We start from the raw sequence: 23,450 nt of genomic DNA, 5'->3' as shown, positions 1-23,450 counted from the left end.
CAGAGATCCTTCCCTCTCTACCTTTCACAAAGAAGCTTTAGCATTTAGTATTTCTTTTATAAAAGCCATTTTGTGCTGCTGCTAGTAACACCTCAGAATGCAAAAGCCATTGGCACTTATCAATGAAACAGTAGGCATATATATACACACACTTTAAAAAAAAAAAAAAAGAAAAGAAAAAAAGAAAAGGTCAGACCTCCTTTTCTTTGTGTAATTTTAATTGCAGAGTTGTTTGTACTTCCCCCTAGGCAATCACAGTACTACAGGCAAATTCTGTAACTGGTTACTCACGTGAGTAATCTTACTGATATAAATGAAATTACTCCCTAAAGTAAGGATTAATCTTGTGAGAAAAAAAAATTTTCAAGCTTAAACATCAAACCTTTCTTTAGAGCTTAAATTGATGAACTGCGATGAGAAATCATTGCTTGCTGCTTCCTCTTTGCTGCAGGATTTGTACAAAGAGTTCTTAAAACCTCTTAAGCAGAATTTCCAAACAGGAAAGAGACAGTGTTCAGCACAGGTCTTTTCAGCTAAATTCCAATAACTTCATTTTTATCTACAGTGGCAGAAGTTGATTCCTTAAAATTAAATAACAAGGAAAAAGCTCTAGCCTTTTTATGACTTGAAAGAACACTTGCTGCCTTGCATGGCACTCTGTACTTTTGAAGGAGGAAAAAGCAGAGCTGCAATCTCACCAGCACCTGTCTCAGAATGAGGAGAGCTCTTCACTGTATGAGAGGCTACACTGTGGTTAAAAGCACAGTTGTGGTTCCCTACAGAAGTGATAGTTGTGTATTTTTTTTTAAGGCACATACATTTGGAACTTCTCTCAGCCTTTATAACCCATGCAATTAAAGAAAGTCCTGGTATGACAAGGCCTTTAAGATGGCTCTAGTCCTATAATTTCTGCAGTAATAACACGAGTTTTGACCTGTAGATTTGAATTCCTGGCTGTACCAAAGACTTCTTTGCTTTGCCACACATTCACCAATTCACTTAATCTTTTGTGCTGCAGCACCACTAAGATTTCCCTCTCCCTAAGTATCAGTGACTGACCAATGTCATGCTCATACTGCTGTTGCTTTGAAAGGTATGGAAAAAAATTTCACTGGAAGTACAACTGAAATACTGACCACAGAGTGACAAAGCTAGCCAATTTGCCAGCACAGAAAAGTGCATCTACAGCTGTTACTGAAAAACTATGATGATTAATAAGCACGCTTGCACCGCACATAAAATCATTTGTACTGCAACTATGGACAAACAAGTTGCTATTTTAATTTGAATGACAGAGTTTGGAGTTTGTAAATGCTAACTAGCCTTAGCATTTACATATTAAACAGACAAAAATTAAGTGGAAAATAGTGGGGCTGGCTTATTTGCAAAGTGACAACCTCTGTGAAAAGGTGACTTGGACAAAAAAAACCTCAAAGAAATAATGAATCATTTTTCAGGAATTAATAATGCAGGTACCTCCCCCCTCAAGAAAGCTATCTGACATTTTTTTTTTTTCTCCATAAGAATTTGAGTTACAAAAACACAAAAAGCTGTTTGAGCAACATTGCCTACAGCTTCCTACTGAACTAACATATAGACATATATTTTAAATTACATCTGTAGTCCTGCAAATATTAATGTTGCAAATACTGCTAGGAAAAAACCCATTATTTATAGAAGAGTCAACAGAAAAAAACATTTAAGGAATGCTCAAATGAGTAAAAACACTTTTACAATGAACTAAGGCCCAGAATATAGTGTGAAAAGTAAATATAACAAATTTTTGATCCCCTCAACAAATCACATTTTTTGCCAAAAGTTCGCTTGAAAACAAGAAAAACTTGCAAAATTATTACTGCTCAGGGTTTGTTTATTCCAAGAAGTAAAAATTCAGCTCACTGCGTCATGGGCTTTGATGAGTAGCATCTAAATACTTATTCCCTGAGGTGCTGTGCATGCATAGTCACAGTTAAAATACACTGAAGTGGGTGCTGAGTGAATACATGCTTTGAAAATATGCCAGGCTTTACAAAGGAAAAAAAAAAAAAATTACTTCTGCAACCAGAAACTGATTAAAGTTGTAAAACTTCCTCTGCAGATTAAACTTTATGAAGTTTTGGTGCAGTGCATTTTAGCAAGGTCAGCCCCTGGCTGTGGTCTGCAGCTGCCTGGGAACACTTTACTACCAGACCCACCTTGATGTGGCACCTGAGCAAAGTACCACGCAGAACTATGTAAAACCAGGACTGAGGTGAAGAACGGCAAGCAGTGCTTTCAGAGCAGCAGAGTACAAGGACAACTGCAGGCTTCTGCCTATGGAGCACTGGAGTATAAGCAACGCCAGTAAAAATGCTACAGTTTGTCAAGTACTGTGGGCACACCTCACTGCTGGAGAATCACTACAACACATGTCCCTGCATAGCATTTCTGGGGCAGATGCTCATAAGCAGGCAAAAGGCCAGCAAGGAAAGAATAAACTTTGTTCCAGCTGTGATTGCTGAGCAGTCAGAACTGGTCAGCACTGGAGTTAATTGAGTCTAGCCAGGAATACTGCCCTGGGGTCCTCACCACTGAGACTCCTGTTCTTGGCAGGGCTGGAAGGAGAAGGTAGCAGTCCTAAAAGGGGAGGAAGGAGAAGGGAAAATGGGAAGGCTTCCGCATAAAGAGGCTGGGAAAAGCTGATATGCTGACGAAGCTATGCTAACAGATTATGTTTAAGTCTGAAAAACTCTAGAAATAAAATGGAGACTAATGCTGGAGTCACAGTTTAGTGATTGTTACTTCCAAATGCAGTGGGTTTGGTGAGGTCTTTCTAGGCAGGATGCATCGTGCTTTTAGCATTTCTTTTTACTACAATACAGCATTGTACAGCCCTGAGCATGCATCTCTACCAGATGGAAACCTGATCAACCACAGATTGTAGTGAAACCAAAAAATGTTGTCAAATCTTGTGTTATATGAATATCCGCTCCCCTCAGTTTCTTAAGTGAAGCTCCAAAATCTGCAAAGTTGAGGCTGAGCCTCTGCAGAACCATTTTTCTCTATACGTTCTTTAGTTCAGGTCCTACATACCCCTCTGCTCCAGCCATCAGTAATATTTCTTCACACTGATTGCCCTTTTACAAAGGAAACCATAATGGTATGAAAACTGGAGTTATTAAAGTTCAAATTAATTCTATTAAAACTGGGCTTCCTCAGCATTTTCACTTACACTCTGAAGTAACCTACACAGTCAGTATTTTTGAAATGCAGTGACTTGGGAGAAGTGTGTACACACCAGCACACAGTGGGAAGCAAAAGCACAGGAGTCAAAAGGTAGAGAATAATACGGGGAGCTCTCTGTACTCTTTTGTAATGTTTTGGCTGAATTACTTGTACCTGCCTCCTTAACTGGATCCTTTGAAATGATAAAGCAAAATAAAGCATGATTACCTGGTAGCCTCACAAACACCTTTAGGTCATCATGCTGTTTCCCAACATGACAATGTTAGAGAACTTAGATCAAAAGCACCATGCCTGCGTAATGCAAAGTACAATATAGTGCAAAGCCATTCAAACAGGTTCAAAATTTTGTTGCAGTAGTAACTTCATCGTGACAGACTTTGTAACATACTGCATATCATTTGTCCCTCACATAGCCAGCATAAATTGGCATAAATTACATAAAGCACTGTGCATCATGTATTTTAGCTAGTTGGTTGGAAATTAAATCGATTGGTTACACTTGATCCAGATCATGATACATATTGCCAGGTAGCCCCACGGTGCAGAGATCTGCTTTTAATGAATATGAAGCTTTAGGCTGCACCATTAACGTTGTGTATAACCCCAATCATGTTGTGTTATCACAGTTCAACACTTTGCTGAAGAGAAGTTCATACAAGCTATTCATGTGGTCAAAAGAAGAGGGGAAAACTGGTTTTAAAAGAAAAGAGTTCATCTACAACTCAGACTACCCAGCAACCCAGCTTGTCTCAAACAATTCACACACTGAATTCAAAAACAGTTCAGTATACATTGATAAGACACATAATGACAAATGATCTATATTCTTGGATGTCTATTAGATTACTTGTAGAAGTCTTTATGTCTTATTCCAATAATCATCTGCCCAGCATATGCACAAAATAAACCCCACCATCAGAAGAAACAAGGTGTAGCAGGAAAAACAATGTCATCTCAAGGTCATTGTAAAAGCATAGGGAATTTAAAATACAGTATTGCAAAACAAGGGAGCTGAGCTTTATTTCTAGAAATGCAGGTTGAACATTAAATTAATAGAAAAGGCAATATCATTTGGATCTGTGCCATAAATGCTGCAATGCTAGAATGCCCTTAGACTTTTTAAGTCTTTCAGAGCAAAACCGTGGTGCATTTTTAAAGCAACTTTATAACTGGCATTTTAGAAAACTGTAAAACATTATGAGGGCTAGTAGCTGCTTTCTGACCATGAGCACTGCGATAATAAAAGTAGTCATAACTCCTGCTTCAGCAAAGGCCTTCCACCATCTTCCTGACATATACTACGGTAGAGAGGATTAGGTGTCCCCTGACTTATGTATTAGTCATGACAGGCCATAGGCAGGCAAGAAATCTATAACTTCCATTTGGCTGCCTATGGCTCCCATGGGATCTGCTGCATCTAGGTACACAGACACGTTCAGCCCTGCAGTGGAGGGATACCTCAAGTCTAAACCAGTCATGGAGAGATTCTGCAACATTCATCTGATGTTAGAATCTGAAGCATCTCTCAATGATGGGAAATTTGTACAAATATAGACACTTCAATCAATCATACTGTGACAACCTCACTGCTGCTACCTACTTCCAAGCAGCTGAAATGCCTATTTCAGATGATCTGCTTATTCTTCTCTGCTTGCCACTAACAGTTCATTTATACTAGAGATAAACAGTGCTAAAATCAAACGAGGTGGTGTATGAACACCAATTGTTTTTACCAAGGAAATTAACCTGTACACCTTTCCAAAACCCATTAAGTTTAAATTCTGGTGCATTTCAATGAAATACTTCTTTTTCAGTCAGATTTTGGCATGAAGGTCTTTGCTTTTATGGATAAATCAGCTCCTCTCACTCCACAATTTACATGGGGATCTCATTGAAAAGACATTGTAGAACAAAGGATTTTTCAGAAAACATAACTTCCCTTTCTTTAATGTTTTGTTCACAGTGTTCTACACCATTTGGTACTTGGCACAACATAAACACTTGGGGAAAATTAATTAGCAACTAAAACTGATAAGCAAATTGGTACAAGCACAGTGAATTACTCTACGGACTCACCCAGCCATAGATAAACTTTAGGTTGCTTTAATGTAACCAGGGTTTAACTGCAGTAAACTAAAATCATCTAGCTTGTGAACAGGATGATTTACAGTGTTAATAATTCTTGCGCTTCCAGTTGCTCCACTTTGGTTTTCCGGGTACCTGGTTGGCGTTCTGGTCTGTGGGCGAAGTATTGCAACTGCCGATCTCCCCCTAGTGACTTTTTTGAAAATGTATCGAATTAGTCGGGATCTGCCCTAGAGGTAAATTCATCAGTAAGAAGTTTTTATACCGGCATGATCACTGTCCCCTTAAAACTATTACATAGATCTAGATTTGTAATTCTGAGATCTGAAAAAGTAACCAATGGTATGTAAACATTTTTAATTTTTCATATTAGAATCCTCCATTTACTTTGAGAAATTCTGTGCAGAAGTTCTCATAAGTTTAGAGACTTATTCTTTTAGGTTTGTTTCCTCGGCTCTTCTGTTTTCCGGTACTTATCTGCAATAGAACTGTTTTTGTGCCTTGCGTTGTTAGAAAGATTGTACCAATAAGGCATCATGCATCAGTACTACTGAGCGTGTCACAGCGCTGCTGAGGCATTGCAGAGCGTGTCAAAGCAACTGCAGTTGTGTAGTGAAGACTTCACATTCCTCGGTATTTGCAGAATCCAGGTACCCAACCCTAACATGCGTTATTATATGATTAAAGACAATATTCCCAGATAAAAGAGCTGCATCTAAAGCAACTCTCTCCGTGGCTGTTTTCTTATGTATATGAATGTATGAACAAACATTCTGGGGAAAATCTTCCCTCAAAATATCTGTCAAACATGGAGCTTTTTAGACTTTGTCTAGTTCCAACAACAGTGCAAGATTCCTACTACTTTACCTAAATAACTCTCTTCTTTTGGCTGCTGGCTGGCCAACCCAGGGCATGGAGAGTTTAAATGACTGTTTTCTGATCCCCATCACCTTTCCTGTGCCTTTTGAATCAGTCACCACTTAAACACATAGTAACACCATCAACAGCCACCTACCATCAGCTGAACTAATTCCAGCTAATGGGAAGGCCTATGAAGTGTTAACCGTGAATGAGTATGTTCAAGCCTCTCACATGAACCTGTTAGTAAATGCAGGTGGAATACCCACATGCTTATTGGGGCATACGGAGCTGCAGCACAAACACACACTCACGTAAAAATCATTAGCACAGAAACTGTATTTGTTACAGCACCGACTCATGGTGGGTGGCTGTCTTAATTCTAGGGTCAGCCACGTGAAAGATGACTGATAGCACAGTGGAGCTTTCTGCTATCCTGGAAGACAAAAAACTACACTGAAAAGGAATTATTCTATCCAAAACCCAATCAGATCAAACTATCCTCACTTTAAAGCCATGATTAAATTTATCTAACCTTTTACAGTTTATGAAAACCATGGCCTACCCGAGGTTTGTTTGCAGAGCCAATCGTTCGTTTACAGTGTTAATCTTTAGCACACACTGCACCATGATAGCAAATCAGCATAGCAGATTGCAGGCTGAGTCAATAAAGAACAGCTACTCTTCTCACCCCATAGCAGTAAATATTGCCAATGCTGATCTCCTTACAATATTCCCTCTATAAAGGACTGTGAACACTAAGAGCAAGTAGGAGGTCAGTTCTGGGAAGGAAATATAAGTAAATACTAGTGACTGCTCCAAGGCATCCAGGATAGGAAATGGCTGCAAGCTTTTTTCATCGAGGCTTCCATATTTCTCAGGAAAAAAAAAAAAGATTTACCTAACAAGATGGAGATACCCACCTCCAAAAATTAATAAGGGAAAGGATCTTTAAGTTCTTTCTTCTTCCTCCCTCCTCAGATTTTTTTTTTTTTTTAAGGGATGATGCACAGGACAATTTGGCTTTAAATTGGCTGAATTTTCTTGAGTTCTACATGAGAAGGATCCTGTGTTTGGCTAAGTTATTCCTTTTATTTTCCTACACTGGAGATTTGACCTGTGCTGTTGTTTTAAACAGAATGCCCTTGGTCTAGATGATTCCCGCTGATGTCAGCATATATGGAACCAGTCTCTGGGATAAATGTTTCATCCATTAAATAGATTACACTGAAGCTGGAACAAAGAAGAGTCTTTTGGTCTTTTCATGGCAGTTAACCTAAAATCTTTCAAAACAGAAAAGCAAGTTAGCGTAGAAAATTATGTGATTAGATGGCTTTAAACACAACTCCTGGACCTCGGCTGACTTAAACAGAAACCAGACAATAAGAAACAAAATCATCATCTTCTGTCCTACCTTGCTATTTTAAAAACATGTTTAACAGCTTTTCTTCTTTAAAAGTGCCCTCATCCAATGACCAAGGTGGAACAGACGTACCTGGGAGCTTGACAAGCTTTTAGTGATTTAAGTTACACCATTATTGCAAAGATACTTCCAGTGCTCTAACTGGGGCTGAAATAAAACCCCCTTGATCATCAGGCAGACATGATATAGCTGCTGCAATACTATGACATTAGTAAGCAAATTTGATTCGGAATCTGTACAAATAAAATACTTATTGTACTTAGGATTTGTGCTAGTCCAAAGCAGAAACTTTGGCTTATTATTGCAAACAATATAAAATCTTACTATGACTCTGGGTATAGATGGTACTAGTGTGATTTACCAGCCATTAGTTATTGAACTGCTGTGAGACTTCATGCTCAAACTAATCCAGTCAATCAGGTAAGTCCACTTTCTCAGCAGTTTCCCATCATCATTCTATTTTATTTTTTTTTTCTTGCAGGATTCCTTGCATGTAATTTCAACTAATTTTGAATGAAAGAATTTGCTCCATCATTGCCACTAGCAACAAAGCAAGCAGCAAAACAGCCAAACAACAAAAGCCATGAATATCAAATGGGTTAAAGAGAGCAACTCAATCTCTGAATGCATTTTGTCATTGAAATTTCAGTAACTGTAGTAACATGACACAAAAGCATTAACCTGTCTACCCGTTCCCTGCTTTCCTAAGAGCTGTGAACAAGCGCTTGGTGCAGGTTTGTTGCTCTTTGCCAGTTCAGGTTAGGCACTGCTCTTCAGCTAGTTTGTACAGTAATACAGCTGCTGCCTGAAAACACTGAGTAGAATATAGTAGCTGGTGGTAAAAAAATTCTCATTACCATTCTAAACACCTGATGTCCTCCACACTGAGGAAAATTTGCCACTGTTACAGCTTCCTTGTATTAGTAATTGTGGGCGCAAACTGCCTCTGTACCTCAAATCTCATATGGAAAGAAAAATAGTCCACCATGTTGATTATATGAGTTCTGTATTTCAGAGGCCAGGATGGCACAAGGTTGCTTTAATTTAAACATAATGAAACTGGACACATTGCAGACTCTCAGTCTTCTACACTACTAAGGCTTCTGTTCATGTGATGCATTAGTAACACATCCAGGAAAATCTACTTGCACAATGTTGTACTGCTTTTAGTTCAACATACTGCTTGGTCTGCATTAATTCTTTGTTGTGACCTTTTATCAGCTATGAAGAAGCCAGAAAAGGGAAAACTGTTAATTTAAAATTCTGCACTTCTGAAATTATAAATAAATCCAGTCTTCTCTCTCTCCCAAACAAGCCCAGGGTGTGTCAAGACAGAGTGAAAAACCTGCCTTAGTAGTCTTTAAATAAAGGTCACAGACTTGATGAAACAAATCTAAAAACTAGAGAAAAAGCCAAACACCAGACCAAACAATATCAACAAGGAAAATGAAAACCGAGATCCAATGGTGCCTAATGTGTCTGTGGACTCCATGCACAATAAGCAATATGGCACACATTACCCCCACCGGGGGTTGGAACTAGATGATCTTTAAGGTCCAACCCAACCTTTTAAGATCCAACCCAAACCATTCCATGATTCTACTAAACCACAATTTCCATTGTCTAATAAAAAACATGCTACAGGCAGAAAGTTCAATGTCAAGCAGTACCTGCAACAAATACACAGGTCTATCACACATTAATTCTCAGTTCAAGAAGACAATGCATTCCTAAGGTCTGTAAAATCTTTAATAAAACTCTCCTTCCTGCTCAGAAGCTTGATCCGTACTGACTTATATTCTGAACATCTTCCTATAGCTTACAGCAGCTAATTTTTATTGAAATTTTAAAAGCATTGGAATCCCCACAAAAAAAGGAATACTAAATCATCATTTCATAACAAGGATTTGGACAGTTTGTGACATGGCACAAAGAAGGGCAGGCAGGATACCCGTTAGTTAATGCTCCAGAACAACCTGATGTAGCAGAACGCTAACGTTTGCCGCCTGGGGCCAGACCTGGGGCTGCACTGGCACAGGGCTCTTCAGGAAGGAGACCACTCTGCACCAACACCCAAGTTGCACTCTATGAGAGAGAAAGCTCTGGTGCCTGTGCCTAAAATTCAGACACCTAGCCAGCTGAACATACATGGCATGCAGCTTAAATGCGTCTTAAATTCTACAGCTCAGCACGTAAAATCTGAGCTGCACATGCAGTCTTTCCTACCGCATGCAAAACAAATTATTACAGACTCACACTATGCAACCACCGGCTTAGTGCCATGCAATCCCCAAAGCCAGACTGTTATTGCCCAGACTATTTCAAACATCTTGAAAGAGGTGAAACCAACTGTGATACAGAAGGCGCATGAAACTGTTGTACCCAGAAATGCTTTTCTGACCTTGCAGGGTGCGAGGCGGCGGGACTGTTGAGGTGACAGGTGACACCACCCCTGCTTCATGCATTCCCTGGGACAGCAGCCAAAGCCCGACCCTGTCCTGGAGTAAATTTCTCCCCTTTGTGCTTCACCTCAAAGAATGTCAAATACACAGGCTCTGTGCCGCCCGAGTGATGTCCCTCTGCATACTGAACCAAAGGCCTGGTTAGCGTCTGACAGAAATTACAATAATCAGTGCTGATTTACATTTTTAAACAGCTGTTGCCAGATTGCCATACTTGCACTTTATTATCCCAGCACATCACTTGTTCTTCATGCTATGTTGTTTTTTTGAACTAAATGTGAGTATCCACAGTTTTTGGAAACTTGTGAATGGCTGGACCTTGTTGTCCAAACATCCTTAAAATTCCAGATCCACATAGGGCCTGTTTTGGCAGTTATTTTTCTTGGTTAATCTTGCTTTTCTGCACAGAGTTGATTTACATAATTTCAAGCTTGAAACAGATCCAAAACTGGTCTGGCAAGAAAAGGACAATCTGTGATGTGGGATAACTAATAAGATTTTTCCTGGTATTTGGTAAATTGTGTGCAAATCCAAACTCTTCATCAAAAATTATACTAAAATCTGAACAAAACACAAGCCTGTATCTTGAGCCACTAGCTAAACACAGCGCCAAACTTCCTTTTGCCAACTTTTGCTATTGTGCTCCTGCCTTCCTGGTATTTGTTTCTGGGTTCTTCCTTCCCTTCCATTCTTTGTACTTTTTTAATTATGATTTTGAATCATGGTAATTGTAATTTATAACAACAGCTTGAGCTAAAACTCTTTTATCCCACTCTTACATGAAAATATATCTGCAAGATACAGTAAGCAAAAGACAACTTTAACAGGTATCTTCACAAAGAATAAACAGTTGCTACGTCAACCTTTTCTTACTTTTTCCCAGTAAACCCAAACATTTTCTTTTAAAATACTTGTGATTTTGTGATGTTTTGATATTTCTTCAGTGTATGGACAAATAACATTGAAGAGCAGCCTGGGTACTCTCCCTTTTCTTCCCCCAGGTTAGTAAGATGTCAAACATGCACCCCTCAACTTTTCACTTTCTCCCACTCACAAATAACCTCCTGTTAAACTGAGGGGGGGGGGTGGGTCCCAGAAAAGCCTTGTTCTTCTTCAGTGCTTCCACAGAAGCAGCATTAAGTTGCTGTCAAAAGCAAATGAAACAAACAAACAAAATCTATCAGTATCCACGCCAACACACACTGTACTTCGTGTCAGAACTGGACTGTTTTGCTGTCTATGGTTATTCTAGTGAAAAGTATTTCTTGGTGTGCAGTATTGGTTCCAATACAATTATTTCAAACTTCTCACAAAAAACAATCGCTAATTATTTCTGTAGGAAACATCTTCACACTGACAAGTTGCAAAGAGAGTCTAAATTAATTAAATACATTATTCATGCAGAACGTAGAAGTGTTTATAGACATAGTTAGGCTTAGAACAAGCTGAAAGTGTCTTTCCATTGATTCAAACACTCAGCAAGGAACAATTGCTTGTTCCTTTTGAATTCAATAACCTCCTTGTCTTTCCCATATCCACATAAATGGCAACAAGGCCAGTCTCCCATCCACAACACTATACATGGTCATATTTTATTTAATTAATATAAACCTATGTAGGTGTCTGAAACAAAGGGGTGAATGAAGGAAACTGATTACTCACCTTTTAGAAACCTTTATATTTGGATAACATACTTGCCTTTAGAAAGAACTGACAGGTTATAACAAGATCCCAAGATGCAGACCTGCAGTGCTGCCTAGCTGTGTGCTGATAAGGCACTATCTTCCAGCTCTACCTCACAAGTTGGAGAGACAAAGAAAATCAATTTTGAAAGTCTAAGACTTGGACTTTAGAATTCCATCGTATATTTCTAGTTATACAATGATATCTAGAGATTTCAGGGAGAAATGTTCAAGACAAATAAACCAAATTTTAAACATTTTATTGATGAACAGCAGAAAATGCAGCTTTTTTTAAAAATCATACCGCGGGATGTAATATCAATTTAATTTGTACACATGTAAATAAACTTTTGCACATATTTTCAACATAATAGCCGCTGTTCTGAAAATAACTCAGGTGTATGGTGTCACAGTCATGGACATCATCCTGAGAAAGACTGAGGATGCAGAGCAGTGTGGTGGGAGCAGCACAGGGATCTGAGGACTGTAAATCCAGCTACAGCCACAGAGGAAATTGTCAGTGGCTGTTTTGTGCTGAGGCATCTGTTGCCTTAGCTACACTGCCAGCAATAGTTTAAAGACAGCTGCAGCGTGTCTATACAAGCTACACAAAACTATGATTTCTATGCTCTTTGAAAAGAACAGAATGTGACTTACATTATATAGTAAGCATTACAGACGGCCTTTTAATACATCTTTCTTCCTAAGAGCAAGTTTTGTCACCAGGGAACACACGATACCCTTTGACCTGTATAACCAGAGGCTTGATAAACTTCTGTTCCAGGTCCTGGAGTATCTTCTTCAGATGTTATTCCCGTACCTGTATCATGAGTAACTTCGAGCCCATGAGTATTATTGTTCATATTCTCTGTTGGCCATCTATGTTATCAGTGCCTTTCTTCAGAGTTGACAGTCGTCTAAAATATGTATGTGTATATAATTATTTTCAGCTGAGAAGTGGTCTTGTAATAGAACAAATCACAGATCTGTAGAGGAAGATTTGAAATGGTGCTCCACAGACTGTTTTCCATCTTCTAGAACTTTGGAAATGCGCTGGGGGAAAAAAAAACCACAAAAACAAACAGAGTTCCATATGTTAAGATGACATCTGTATTAGATTCAGTAATAAGTATACTAATTACTAGGTTGTGGCCTAAAGCTGTGGCGAGAAAAAAAAAGATGTCCACCAAATCTTGGATATTTGCAATTATTTTGTCTGTCCTGCAAAACCTTAAACCTGCATTTAAACCTGTGCACGATTCCAATCACGCTGTGAAGCACTATACACATGTATTGTTAGATTTATTCAGTCCTTTTTCAGACATGTAAAAAAGGACATTTCATCCTTTGCTCTTTAGGTTGAGGTGAATGCATGAGATGCTGAAGAGCTGTTACTCCTGGGTCTGAACAGAACAAGTATGTGATAAACTGAATATCAGCAAAATCCTACAGACTTCAAATTAACAGGTTATTCTTGTTCCTGCCAGAAAAATCCCAAAATTATGAACACATCTAAATGCAGATTTTCCTAAAGAGTGCCTTTAAGGACCATAGAGCAACATCTATATTTAAAAAAAAACCTGCAGAAACTAATGGATGAAAATTAAACCTATTCACCAGAGGGGTGAAAAAAAAATATTTTAAAAAAATCAACCTTTGTTTTGAAAGATCAGCAAAAAGTTGACATGTAAAATATTACAAGTGCCACAGAATGCTTATGCAGTGTGCATATCAGCAGCTACCAGCACGTGCACTGTCACCCTCCAACTATCTGAAACAACAGAAAGACTTTAAAACCTTTGAATTTTCATATCTGCACTGAATATTAATTGTTTCCTTTCAAATACCAAATTAAATATAATAGTTTTAATTTTGTGAAATTTCTGCAGAAATCCGTGAACGTTTTCCTACATTAAATGAAGATAACCTGCTTTAGGCTGCAGTAACGTCTCCAGGGTAAGCCACAATTTCTACTTTCAAATAAGCAACTCTGACCTCAGAACTGCCTCACCCTGTGCGCGCTTTGCTATAGATGCTGTGCTGACCTTGCCCTGATGCTAGGGCTAGCTGCCCCATGTAATTAAACCGAACAAGAAACAATTAATTGCTTTCCTCTTTTGCTAATAAACGTGATCGAAAGCAAATGAGAGCAAAATCAGTCGGTCACACGAGACCTCTCGTGGTGCACGCGCGGAACTGCGTGCCGAGCCTGCCTCAAACGTGCAGCTGTACCTGTGCATTCCACAGAGCACGAGCAGAAGCAAATTTTTGCATCTCTATAGAGCATCCACTCCTCTCTCTGACGAGAGAAGTAATAAAAATTAAAATTGTGATTATTTTTTTAATGACATAATTTTCAGAGCATAGACCTTTTAAAGAGGTAACACTTTCTTCCCCACCCCCACCCCAGAGAACTTACCATTGTTTTAAATAGCTGGTTCACTTTCTTTTTTTTGAAGGTTTTCTTCTCACCATCTGAGGTGGAAGGAAACACTGGTTGACTCAACCTATGTGATGCAATTATTTCATCAGGTGCCACAGGGCAGACAGACAGAGTTAATCCTTTAAAAGAGAAACAGTGGTTGCACAAAACAAACCCACAAAAGGAGAGCCAAAGTGTAAGACAAAGCAGAATTCCACGCAACAAACTACTGCAGTTACTAGAAAGGAGACATTTTTAAACTATATCCTTAGAATACAAAAATAAGTATGGGGAAACACTAAAATTCATTACACTGAAACTGAAGAGTGAAAAAAAAATGAACCAGTCTGGTCAAAGAAGAAAAAACCCAGATGCATGCATGAAAAAGAAGTGAGCTGTGACAGTCTGTTGGGTTGTGCGAAGTGTCCATTACAGGCATCTGGAAAGGCAGGGACAATGAGAGGGACAGATAAAGTAAGAAGCAGGATGTGATATGGAAGAAGTAGCAGGTAAAGAATATTGGAATAGGGCACATTTTCTCTTCACATCCTGGCTCAGAACTGAGTTCCACCTTCAGCTACACTTTCCTTTTCCGTATCACGCAGCTGTCAGTCTCCTCTTGGGCAGTTATGTTGTTTCCCTTCCCTCTTGCCGTGAGAGAGCCTTGTGAGATTCCTCTTGAATGTCAAAAGCAGAAGTTGAAACCCTACTATGGGCAACCTTTGGGGACATGCATCTGCCAAAGCAAAGCTCAGAGCATTTCCTCCTGTTTCAAACGCTGCCCTCAGCTGTGAGGGCAGACTGCAGGAGCCCATGCTTCTTGTAAGTGAGACCCTGCAAAGCCAGGGAGATGAATAAACCCTGCCTCTTTCAAAGCAGGGGGAATGCCCGCACTATGCAAAGGAAGCAAAATTCAGAGCTCCACAAGTAACACTGCCAGAATTTGCACGTTAGCACTAGGCAGCACAGTGTAACCAAGCAGGACCAGCAGTCCAGCTTCACAGGCTCAACACACACTTAAATTCTGATCTTTGGCACAGAGCCACACAGAGAGCTACCTGCCCTGCTTAGAACAGACCCTTTACTGCTGTTTTCTTGTAGTAATAAAGAACTGCAGAGGTCCCAGCTTACTGTAAGCAGCTTACCTGGGATCGTTGGCATAGAACGACTGACAGAACTCATCTGCTTGAGGACAGATGTTTTCTGAGGTGCCACTACATGTTCTGAGAGGTTGGTGTCACTCATGAACTCATATTTCCTTGACAGCTGTTTAATAAAAAAAAATATCATTACTGATGAACTACAACATGAGCAACAGAGATCTAAGCAAAATAATCTTTTGTGAAAAGCATAGAAGAAAATAAATAATAAGCAATCATGCCTAACCAGATTTCTTTATGGTTTTTTTTTCTGAGCCAACAATAAAAGTAACTTGAAGCAGTAGAATGGGTATCATATATAATACTACATACCCGGTAAAAACATGTAACAATTTTGCAGATGGTTTATAGCTAGATAAATATTTCTCATGCCACATAGAAAAAACCTTACGCTAAAAAATATAGGTAGAAGAGATTCTGTAATCTGGAACTCTAGGATGAGACTCCTACTGTGTCTTTGGAATAGTACCATCAGCCACCTCTGACTGTGATCTAGAAAGTAAAATGAAGTTTTGAAAACATTTTCCCGTATTGAATTAACATAACCAGCTTGGCTGCTGTGAGACTTGTCACTATTTTTCTGAAGCAAAAGAAAATCCTGTAACTCAATATGCAGTGAGATTCCCATAGTTAGGTGTATGTGTTATCTAATCTAACCAAAAGATAAAGGCGTTGCTTATTTTTATACATTAATGCTTCTCAGAGCATGACTGTGCTTTGTATCTCTCTTTTGCTTGAGGACACGTGGTGTAAGACAATCATAGTCCTCCATAAAATTCTCCTTGTTTCCCAAAAGAACCTTAGCTTTCTACTGAATTCACTCGGCCTTTGACAATTCCTCCAAATTTTTTTCATTCTATTATTGCCTCGCATTTTAATTTAGATAGGGCTTGTATATCAAAGGACATCTTTCAATTATTTTTATTATTATTTCTTTTTATACTAAAAGAAGAAAAGTCTCCTGAGAATTTAAGTACCCCCAGAAAAACCTCCCATCAAACCTCAATGTCAGTTATATAAGTCATTCTAATGATCTAGCAGTGCAATAAAAGCACTCAGATGATCTATGGAGCGAGAGATGCCAGTGCTTCCAAACCTCAGTCTGGCACCGTTTAAGGAGCGCTGTTTGCAATCTTGCAATTTCCTAACAGCTGCATGTTCCACAACAAGGTACAAAATGTACAAGGCTCATCACTTTTGAAATAGCCCTGACTGCAAGGAGCTGCCATGGAATGTCAGCACAGTCAATTGCCTCTCCACAGGAAAGCTAGCTTAACCCTCCCAGCACAGTACTCCATTTGAAGCTAACCAAGTTTCAGAATTTGCAGTTTCAGGGCTATATTATCTGTCATCATAAACAAGTGGAGATGTTCTGATTTTGCCACTGATTTGTTTCCTCTTCAGCATCTTGCAGCAGGTTTCATTCATGACAGGGCAGATCATCTCTGCATCCTGCATATTCCCCTTTATGGCAAGCTGGCATTCTTTATGGTATCTTTTTCCTAAGCAAAGGAGTAATGTCTTTTTTTTTAGGGATTATAAAAGGCTACTTCAGTGACATACACATTTCATGTCAGAGATAGAAATATCAGGTGCTGTCTTCTCATCAGCAAACACCACACTGCTTCTTTTTGTTCTTTTTTTGGACCTTCTCATCTTTACTTCAGGGTGAGGATTAATTTGCGGAGCAGTCTCCTCTGATTCTGCTTTTACTTGCTTTGGTAGCACTACTTCCAGATCAAAGCTGCAGGAGCAAAAGAAAAAAATACAAGTTGCTGAGTGGGATTTTAAAAGCCACTGGTATTCTGATGTCATTTCCCCATTAAATATAAATGCAGGTCATCTATTCCTTTGACTTTCGATGCAGCCTTGCAAACCATTGCTGGCAACTGTAGATACCTTCAGGTATAAGATGCCTTCAGGAGGTATAATGTCACCTTAAAACATTGCAAAGAATGTAAAATATTAACAGGAGTGAAAAACCCTTTTTAAAGATTTGTGCATTAGCATAAGAACCTAAACTAAACAGTTAGAGCTCTTATGGCAAGTTTATGTGTGGTGCTGGTGCTGGAAGAAAACATGCTATTTTGGTTGTTGAAAAGTAGAACAGAGTATTACTATTTATTGTCGTGTTTTAAATGCATCCTCCTATTTATTTCACCATATTGGACAACAATGTGTATACACAGTGATTAAAAAAAAATAATAAAATCTCCCTTCTGTCTTCCTCTAGTTTTTACAGTTTAAGAAATGGGCTATTTTTTCATTTAAAACAACAACAACCACCAAACCAAAACAAAAACAACCAAAACCAAACCAAAAACCCCCACCAAATAAAAAATATTAAATAGGTGCTGGCTTTATTCTCTTCTTTGCTGGTGTAATTAGCCTATTGAACATGAGGCTGAACTTATTTTGCAACATAAAAATTGATAAATCAAGTAGTATGGTGAATTTGTTGACCCATGCTTCCTAGAAACAAATGAGCATCATAAGAACTAAAAATAGGTGCATGACTGAGCTGGTTAAATGTTGACTGGTTCCACAGGAGGTGTCCTGCTTTACTAGAGACGTGGGGCTGGCAGATGTGACACAGCTCATGTTTGTGTGCTACAGCCTTCCTGTCCTGCGTGGAAGCTGAGGGGCAGGAAGAGCAGCCTGGGACACCTCATAATGTGTGATACTACATATCTTTGTTAGACATCTCAGAAAAATTAAGTAAAAAAACAATGAACTGACAGTCAAGCATGCAATATACAGGGATATCTTCAGAAGAAACACTTCCAAGTTAGTTACACACCTTTGGACTATTTAATTTTTAAAAGTGAACTACTCAAAAAGGAAGATCAGATGTTTAAAGAACAGTGGCCACCAAGATGAATTTTATATGCACCTTGTTTGGGAAGAAGTCCTAAGTGTCCCAAGGATAATTTACAAAGTGACCAAAACCATTTGTGGATGAAAAAGCTAGTCAATATACCTATACATGTTCTCTCAAACTTAAAAGTCTCTATGTTTCCCAGTGCTGCAGTTAAAGCATATTAGGCAAAGTATTTCACATTACAACAGACTTTACTGGTATGTCCCACCTCCTTACTTGTAAGTTTGTAAAGGCTGTCCTCTTCCTTTCCAATTTTTAGAAGCAAAAAGATGCTAATTAAGTTAAAAGAAAAACTTGCAAAACCCCCAGGATCTTTGTATTTTTTGAAATGTCATTTACATTTTAAAATACTTGGTTTATGAAAATGAAATGCCACTTTTTTCAGTGAAAGTCGAGTATATTTTGTCTATTAAGGTTGAAACACTGTAGCTTTAAGCCTGGAGGAAGTAATAGCTACAGTTAAAAATAATGTTGGCATAGTCTGAAGAGACTGCTAGTGGTCTTTGTGCTTGAATGCCTTTTTTTAAATCTTTTAGTTTCATTCCATGAAACTACTAAGAAACCAGGTCTGAAAGAAAATTTGTTTTGTATTCATAACCAACCTTTCTGAAGCAATTTTGTTTGGAGTACTGCAGTCCGAATTCATGGATGTCAGTGAAATAACTGATAGCTGACGGTAGGATCTCAGCATTGATCTTGGCCGTCCCACTCTCTTGTCGTCAAAATCTGGCTATAGGATGGAAAGGAGAAACACGTTCTACCAAACAACTTTGTGTGAACCTAATTCATCCCTTTTCATTAGGTCTTGAAGATGGCACAGGTGTTTTAACATTTGGCATGAAAGCAGTTGTTTACTACCATTAATTACTGTGATTGTATCTTCTGTCGGCATGCACTCTTACTCTAAGGCCTCCCAAACTCAATGATACAGTGAGTAGCTAAGTAGACTACAACTGACATAATTAACTGTATGTTTGAAAAAGAAATCAAGAGAAACAGTGTCTGCTGATCTTATTTTGAACAGACCTGAGGCACACCATTGAAGTACTTGCTTGGGCAAATAGATTTAGTTAGTCCTTGCTTCAAGACGCTAATCCTGCTCCATCTTCAATACATCAGCTTCTGCCATCTTTACATGTTAATATATCCTTTTTTAACTATATGTTTGCAACCTTTGGAGAAAATTAATATTTCTTTAATAGCTAGCCAGGAGGAACAGGAGGATTCTCTAGGTCATCAGGTATCCATGTTGCACAATGCCGTATAGGCCGCAGCACCTCTCTCTGCAAAGCCTGAGGTTAACACCTTCTGCAGTGGAAGGAGGAAAAGGACGTGACACTCCAAATCTTCTTGAAGAAGATTTAGCTATCACACTGAAAGTATTCAGCTTAGCGTTGATGGTTATTCAGGCCTTGCAGCCTGGGACAAAGTTAACTGAAACAATCTGACTTATTTTCAAATGCTTTTCTGTTACTCTTGTTAACAAGGTGGCGACAAGGATCACATTTCTTGGATAATTCTAGAACTGTTTTATTTCTTCAGGGGAGACTTCCGGGATCTAAAACCTCTCTTTTTCTGTTCAATTACTTCCTGGGATGGGCATGCCTCCCCCTAGTTAGCTCATCACAGTGTCATGACACGAGGGAGGTTTTTGAGAATCTCCCAGTGTATGCATACCATAAACTACTTTTCCAGCCTACTTCAATTTCTATCCTATAAAAAACATGTGAACAACTTTAAAAAGTATTTCATATTAAAGCACAGGTTTTTGTTATTATCCAGAAAATATTAAACAATTGTGTGTAATTCCATATGCCAAATTCCCAGATACTTTGCTTCTGATGTCATTGCTCACTAAGACTCTGATATCTAGCAGAGAACTTGGAAAAATTTGTAGTTGCAAGAATTATTTTGAAGTGTTTTGCAATGAGTTTACATGCTGCTTATCCTTTGAATGGCCAGAATCTTGTAATAAAGACACAACAGCAGCATAACTTCTTTTTTTTTTTTTTTCCCTCCTTCTTTGCTGTTAATAAAAAAGCTCAGGCCAGCCACCAGGGAGTCAAACATGGTATAATGGCAGTTTTAAATAGTGGGGGTTTTAAGTGCTGATCTGTAAGAGTGCTGAGGGGTTCAAGTGTTAGGCAAGATTGCTAATTGTGGATTACAGACTCTTTAGTATTGCAAGGATGGTGGCATGGGACTGAAAGTAAGGAAAACATACTGAAATAAATATGTAATATTTTCATCATATAGGTGTGTAACACAACACAATATCCAAAACTGAGGTTCAAAACTAGCTGTTTCTTCTATGGCAAGAGAAATAAATCCATTTATAAAATTATCAATGCTCAAAGCAACAACATAAAAGAATTTCAAAAGCAACTGGTGTTTAATCACAAAACAAAACATCATTGTTGCTAGCCTGCAGAAGCTCAGATAGACTATTTTATTCAAGAATTGTCTGGAGAGTTTGCGTTTAGAAGCTATCCTTCAATTCCCATATATTGCAGTTCGGTCTCAACTAATATTTATGGTATTATACACATGGTAGGTTTTACTTCACAACACAGCTGGAATTGGCTAGCACAGGGAGACATCAATTGCAGATCAAAGCCCTAAGCCACTAAGAAAAATTACAAAGAGAAGAAACATGAGAATTTGCTTTCACTTCCTTAATAAGGCAGAAAAGAATTGCAACTTTTAATAGACATAATAAAACACTACAAATCTTCCAGAATGAGGAATATTTGATAAGTCAGAGAAATGAATCAACTCTTTGACTATAAAACTCAGGTCCTACTACCTTCAGATCACAAGAAAACCCACAGGCAACAAAAGTTTACTATGTGCTTTCGTTTAGAAGAACAAGGTGCGTATTAAGTAAAGAGAAATTGCAGCAGAGGTTAAAAGGAGAGCAGTACCAATTCTCTGGCTCCATACTGTTTTTCCACTTTGACTTTTAAATGCTTGAAACATTCCTCCATACGGTCATGGAAAGGACGAAGATTATCAGAAACTCTTCTTTCATGAATTTTAATTCCAGCCCCAAGGAAAGGTATCTTAAAGAGGGAAAAAAAAGGAAAAAAAAAAAAAAAAAAAAGAGAGAATATTAAACCGAGTCTGACAACCCCTCTAGCTCCATTTACAGTATCTGCTAAGTCAACTGCAAAACTCCTACTGTGATTTGCAAAAAAAGATTTGTTGGTTGATCTCAGATTTTAGCAGAATCTACAAGATGGAAAGGCTCTTGAAAAATGGGCTTTCTTAGTCCATTTTTGAAGAATGTTGGCTGCCTCATAGTGACCGCTTTCTCTCTTCAATGTATTTTAATGTTAATCCCTTATGAGAATAAACACACCATGTGAGAGTTTAAAAAATTCTTAGACTACTGGCCCACCCGCTTATGAAAGTGCCTGCCCAGTGGACTCCAGGCAGACAGTTTTAACTTCACTTTCAAATGGAAGATTGAGCGACTGGAAAAGGTTCAAATCAATCTACTGGGGGCTTAATCATGTGATCACTTCGACAATTGCTGCAGCAATTTAATATGTTAGTATCTGGTTACTGAAGGTGTCCTTTTCCTTTCTCCTTTATAAATTAATGCTTCAATACGAAAAATGAACAACTCAAGCCATGAACAGAAGCAGCTTGCACTAACCAGGCTGACTTTGCTCAGTTTTACCCCTGCACTTCTCTTTTTTGCCACTCATCCTTTAGGCTGGGATCAGTGACAAGTAGCCAAAGGGGTTAAGACCTCTGATTCTTCCTACTAGAATTAAAAGAAGGTACATAATATAATTTTTTTAACTGGGGCGAGGGATGGAGAAGTACAGTTATGGGTACTTACTTCCTAAAAGGATTAACACCTGATAAAAAGGTTAGGAAAAGGTCTATCTGTTCATTAAATATCTCCCTCTAATTTCTTAAAAATAATAATGATAATAATCTTTCTCCTTTGTCAGAAGAAATGCCTTGCTTACCAAATAAATAAAAAAAAAAAGAAAAAAAATTATTAAGTGAATATGACGGTAATACTACTCTTATAATCCCTTCCTTACAATGTTTTCCTTTCCTATTACATTGCTACTATCACGTTTGCTCCTATATTAGTGTAATAATATCCAGTTAAAAGCAAAAAAGACGGATCTTTATCTTTAAAGATTATGGACAGCACACTTAGAAATGCTGTTTAATTAATAATAAATGTATTCACAACAAGAAACTTTTGTACTGCTTCTCTTTAAAATATAAAGAGATTGCATTACTTTTCAGTCTTTGAAGATGGTGATTTATGAAACTTACGCAACATACTTTTAGCAACCTTCTGCTTGTGACCTTTTCCAACAGCTCTACCATTGACTTCGAGCGATGTTGCATTAATGTTTGGGGCTTCCTTTTTGTGTTCTGACCCTATGAATACTATAACACTGTATATATCGATCCACGCACTGACTTTATCATATTTTATGGAAGCTCAATTTCAATATAACTTTTAAAAACATGATATTAAAGCCCTTCTAGTACAGACAGATCTGTTTGTCCTCTTTAGAGGGACTTACAGGGATAGATAGCCATAAATTACCATTTTATTTCCTAAGGCCAGATGGTATTATGGTCTGTATAAGTATACCATTATATCCAGAGTACTTCTGATGGTCAGAAAGCAACCATATACAGAGCCTGTGGTGGACAACAATGCAGAGGAAAGTTGTAAAGGTTGGTGACTCAAACTAATAACCAAATTAAGATGAATCAAAATGAAACAGGAAAAATCTTCAAACACATTAAGAAAATAGTATAAAAAATTGCATTAAAACTATTTGGAAGACTCATTTCAAGGCTGAGAGGGGAATAAATGGTTAATTCTTCCTGTCTCTCATCTACAAAACAGAGATAGAATCATAGAGTCATGAAACAGATTGGGTTGGAAGGGACCTTTACAGGTCACCTGGTGCATCCCCCTGCAATGAGCTGGGACACCTGCAACTAGACCAGGTTGCTCAGAGCCCACCCAACCTGGACTTGAATGTTTCCAGGGACGGGGGACAGGGCATCTAATGCAAGAACTGTCCCCCTCCCCCTTGCCCCTCCCCCCCCCGCCCCCACAACAACAGTGAATAGCCACCTCTAGGGAAGAGTTACTTCCCAAGAGAATATCTGATATTTGCAGGTGCTTGTTTTCCCAGAAGTTCATGAAGTCCTTATGACTTCTTGTCACGCTGTCAGTTTTATCTCCAGATACACAACCT

The 23,450-nt window shown here is 38.4% G+C and overlaps 1 protein-coding gene across 1 annotated transcript in view; it reads right to left on the bottom strand.

Moving 5' to 3' along the window:
* Positions 1-11,979: 11,979 nt before the first annotated feature.
* The window catches only part of DOCK2 (dedicator of cytokinesis 2), a 197,715-nt gene continuing 186,244 nt past the window's right edge, over positions 11,980-23,450 (bottom strand). The window contains exons 47-52 of the mRNA XM_037398282.1: positions 21,123-21,260; positions 18,801-18,928; positions 16,881-17,061; positions 15,303-15,423; positions 14,155-14,297; positions 11,980-12,788 (exon numbers count right to left, since the gene is read on the bottom strand). Coding sequence (XP_037254179.1) covers positions 12,714-12,788; positions 14,155-14,297; positions 15,303-15,423; positions 16,881-17,061; positions 18,801-18,928; positions 21,123-21,260 — 786 coding nt within the window. The 3' untranslated portion in view covers positions 11,980-12,713. The remainder of the gene's footprint in view (positions 12,789-14,154; positions 14,298-15,302; positions 15,424-16,880; positions 17,062-18,800; positions 18,929-21,122; positions 21,261-23,450) is intronic.

The sequence above is a fragment of the Falco rusticolus genome, chromosome 8 (genome assembly GCF_015220075.1).
Source record: "Falco rusticolus isolate bFalRus1 chromosome 8, bFalRus1.pri, whole genome shotgun sequence".
NCBI lineage: Eukaryota > Metazoa > Chordata > Aves > Falconiformes > Falconidae > Falco > Falco rusticolus.
Note: the sequence above shows the minus strand (reverse complement) of the source record. Positions and strands in the feature narration are given on the sequence as shown.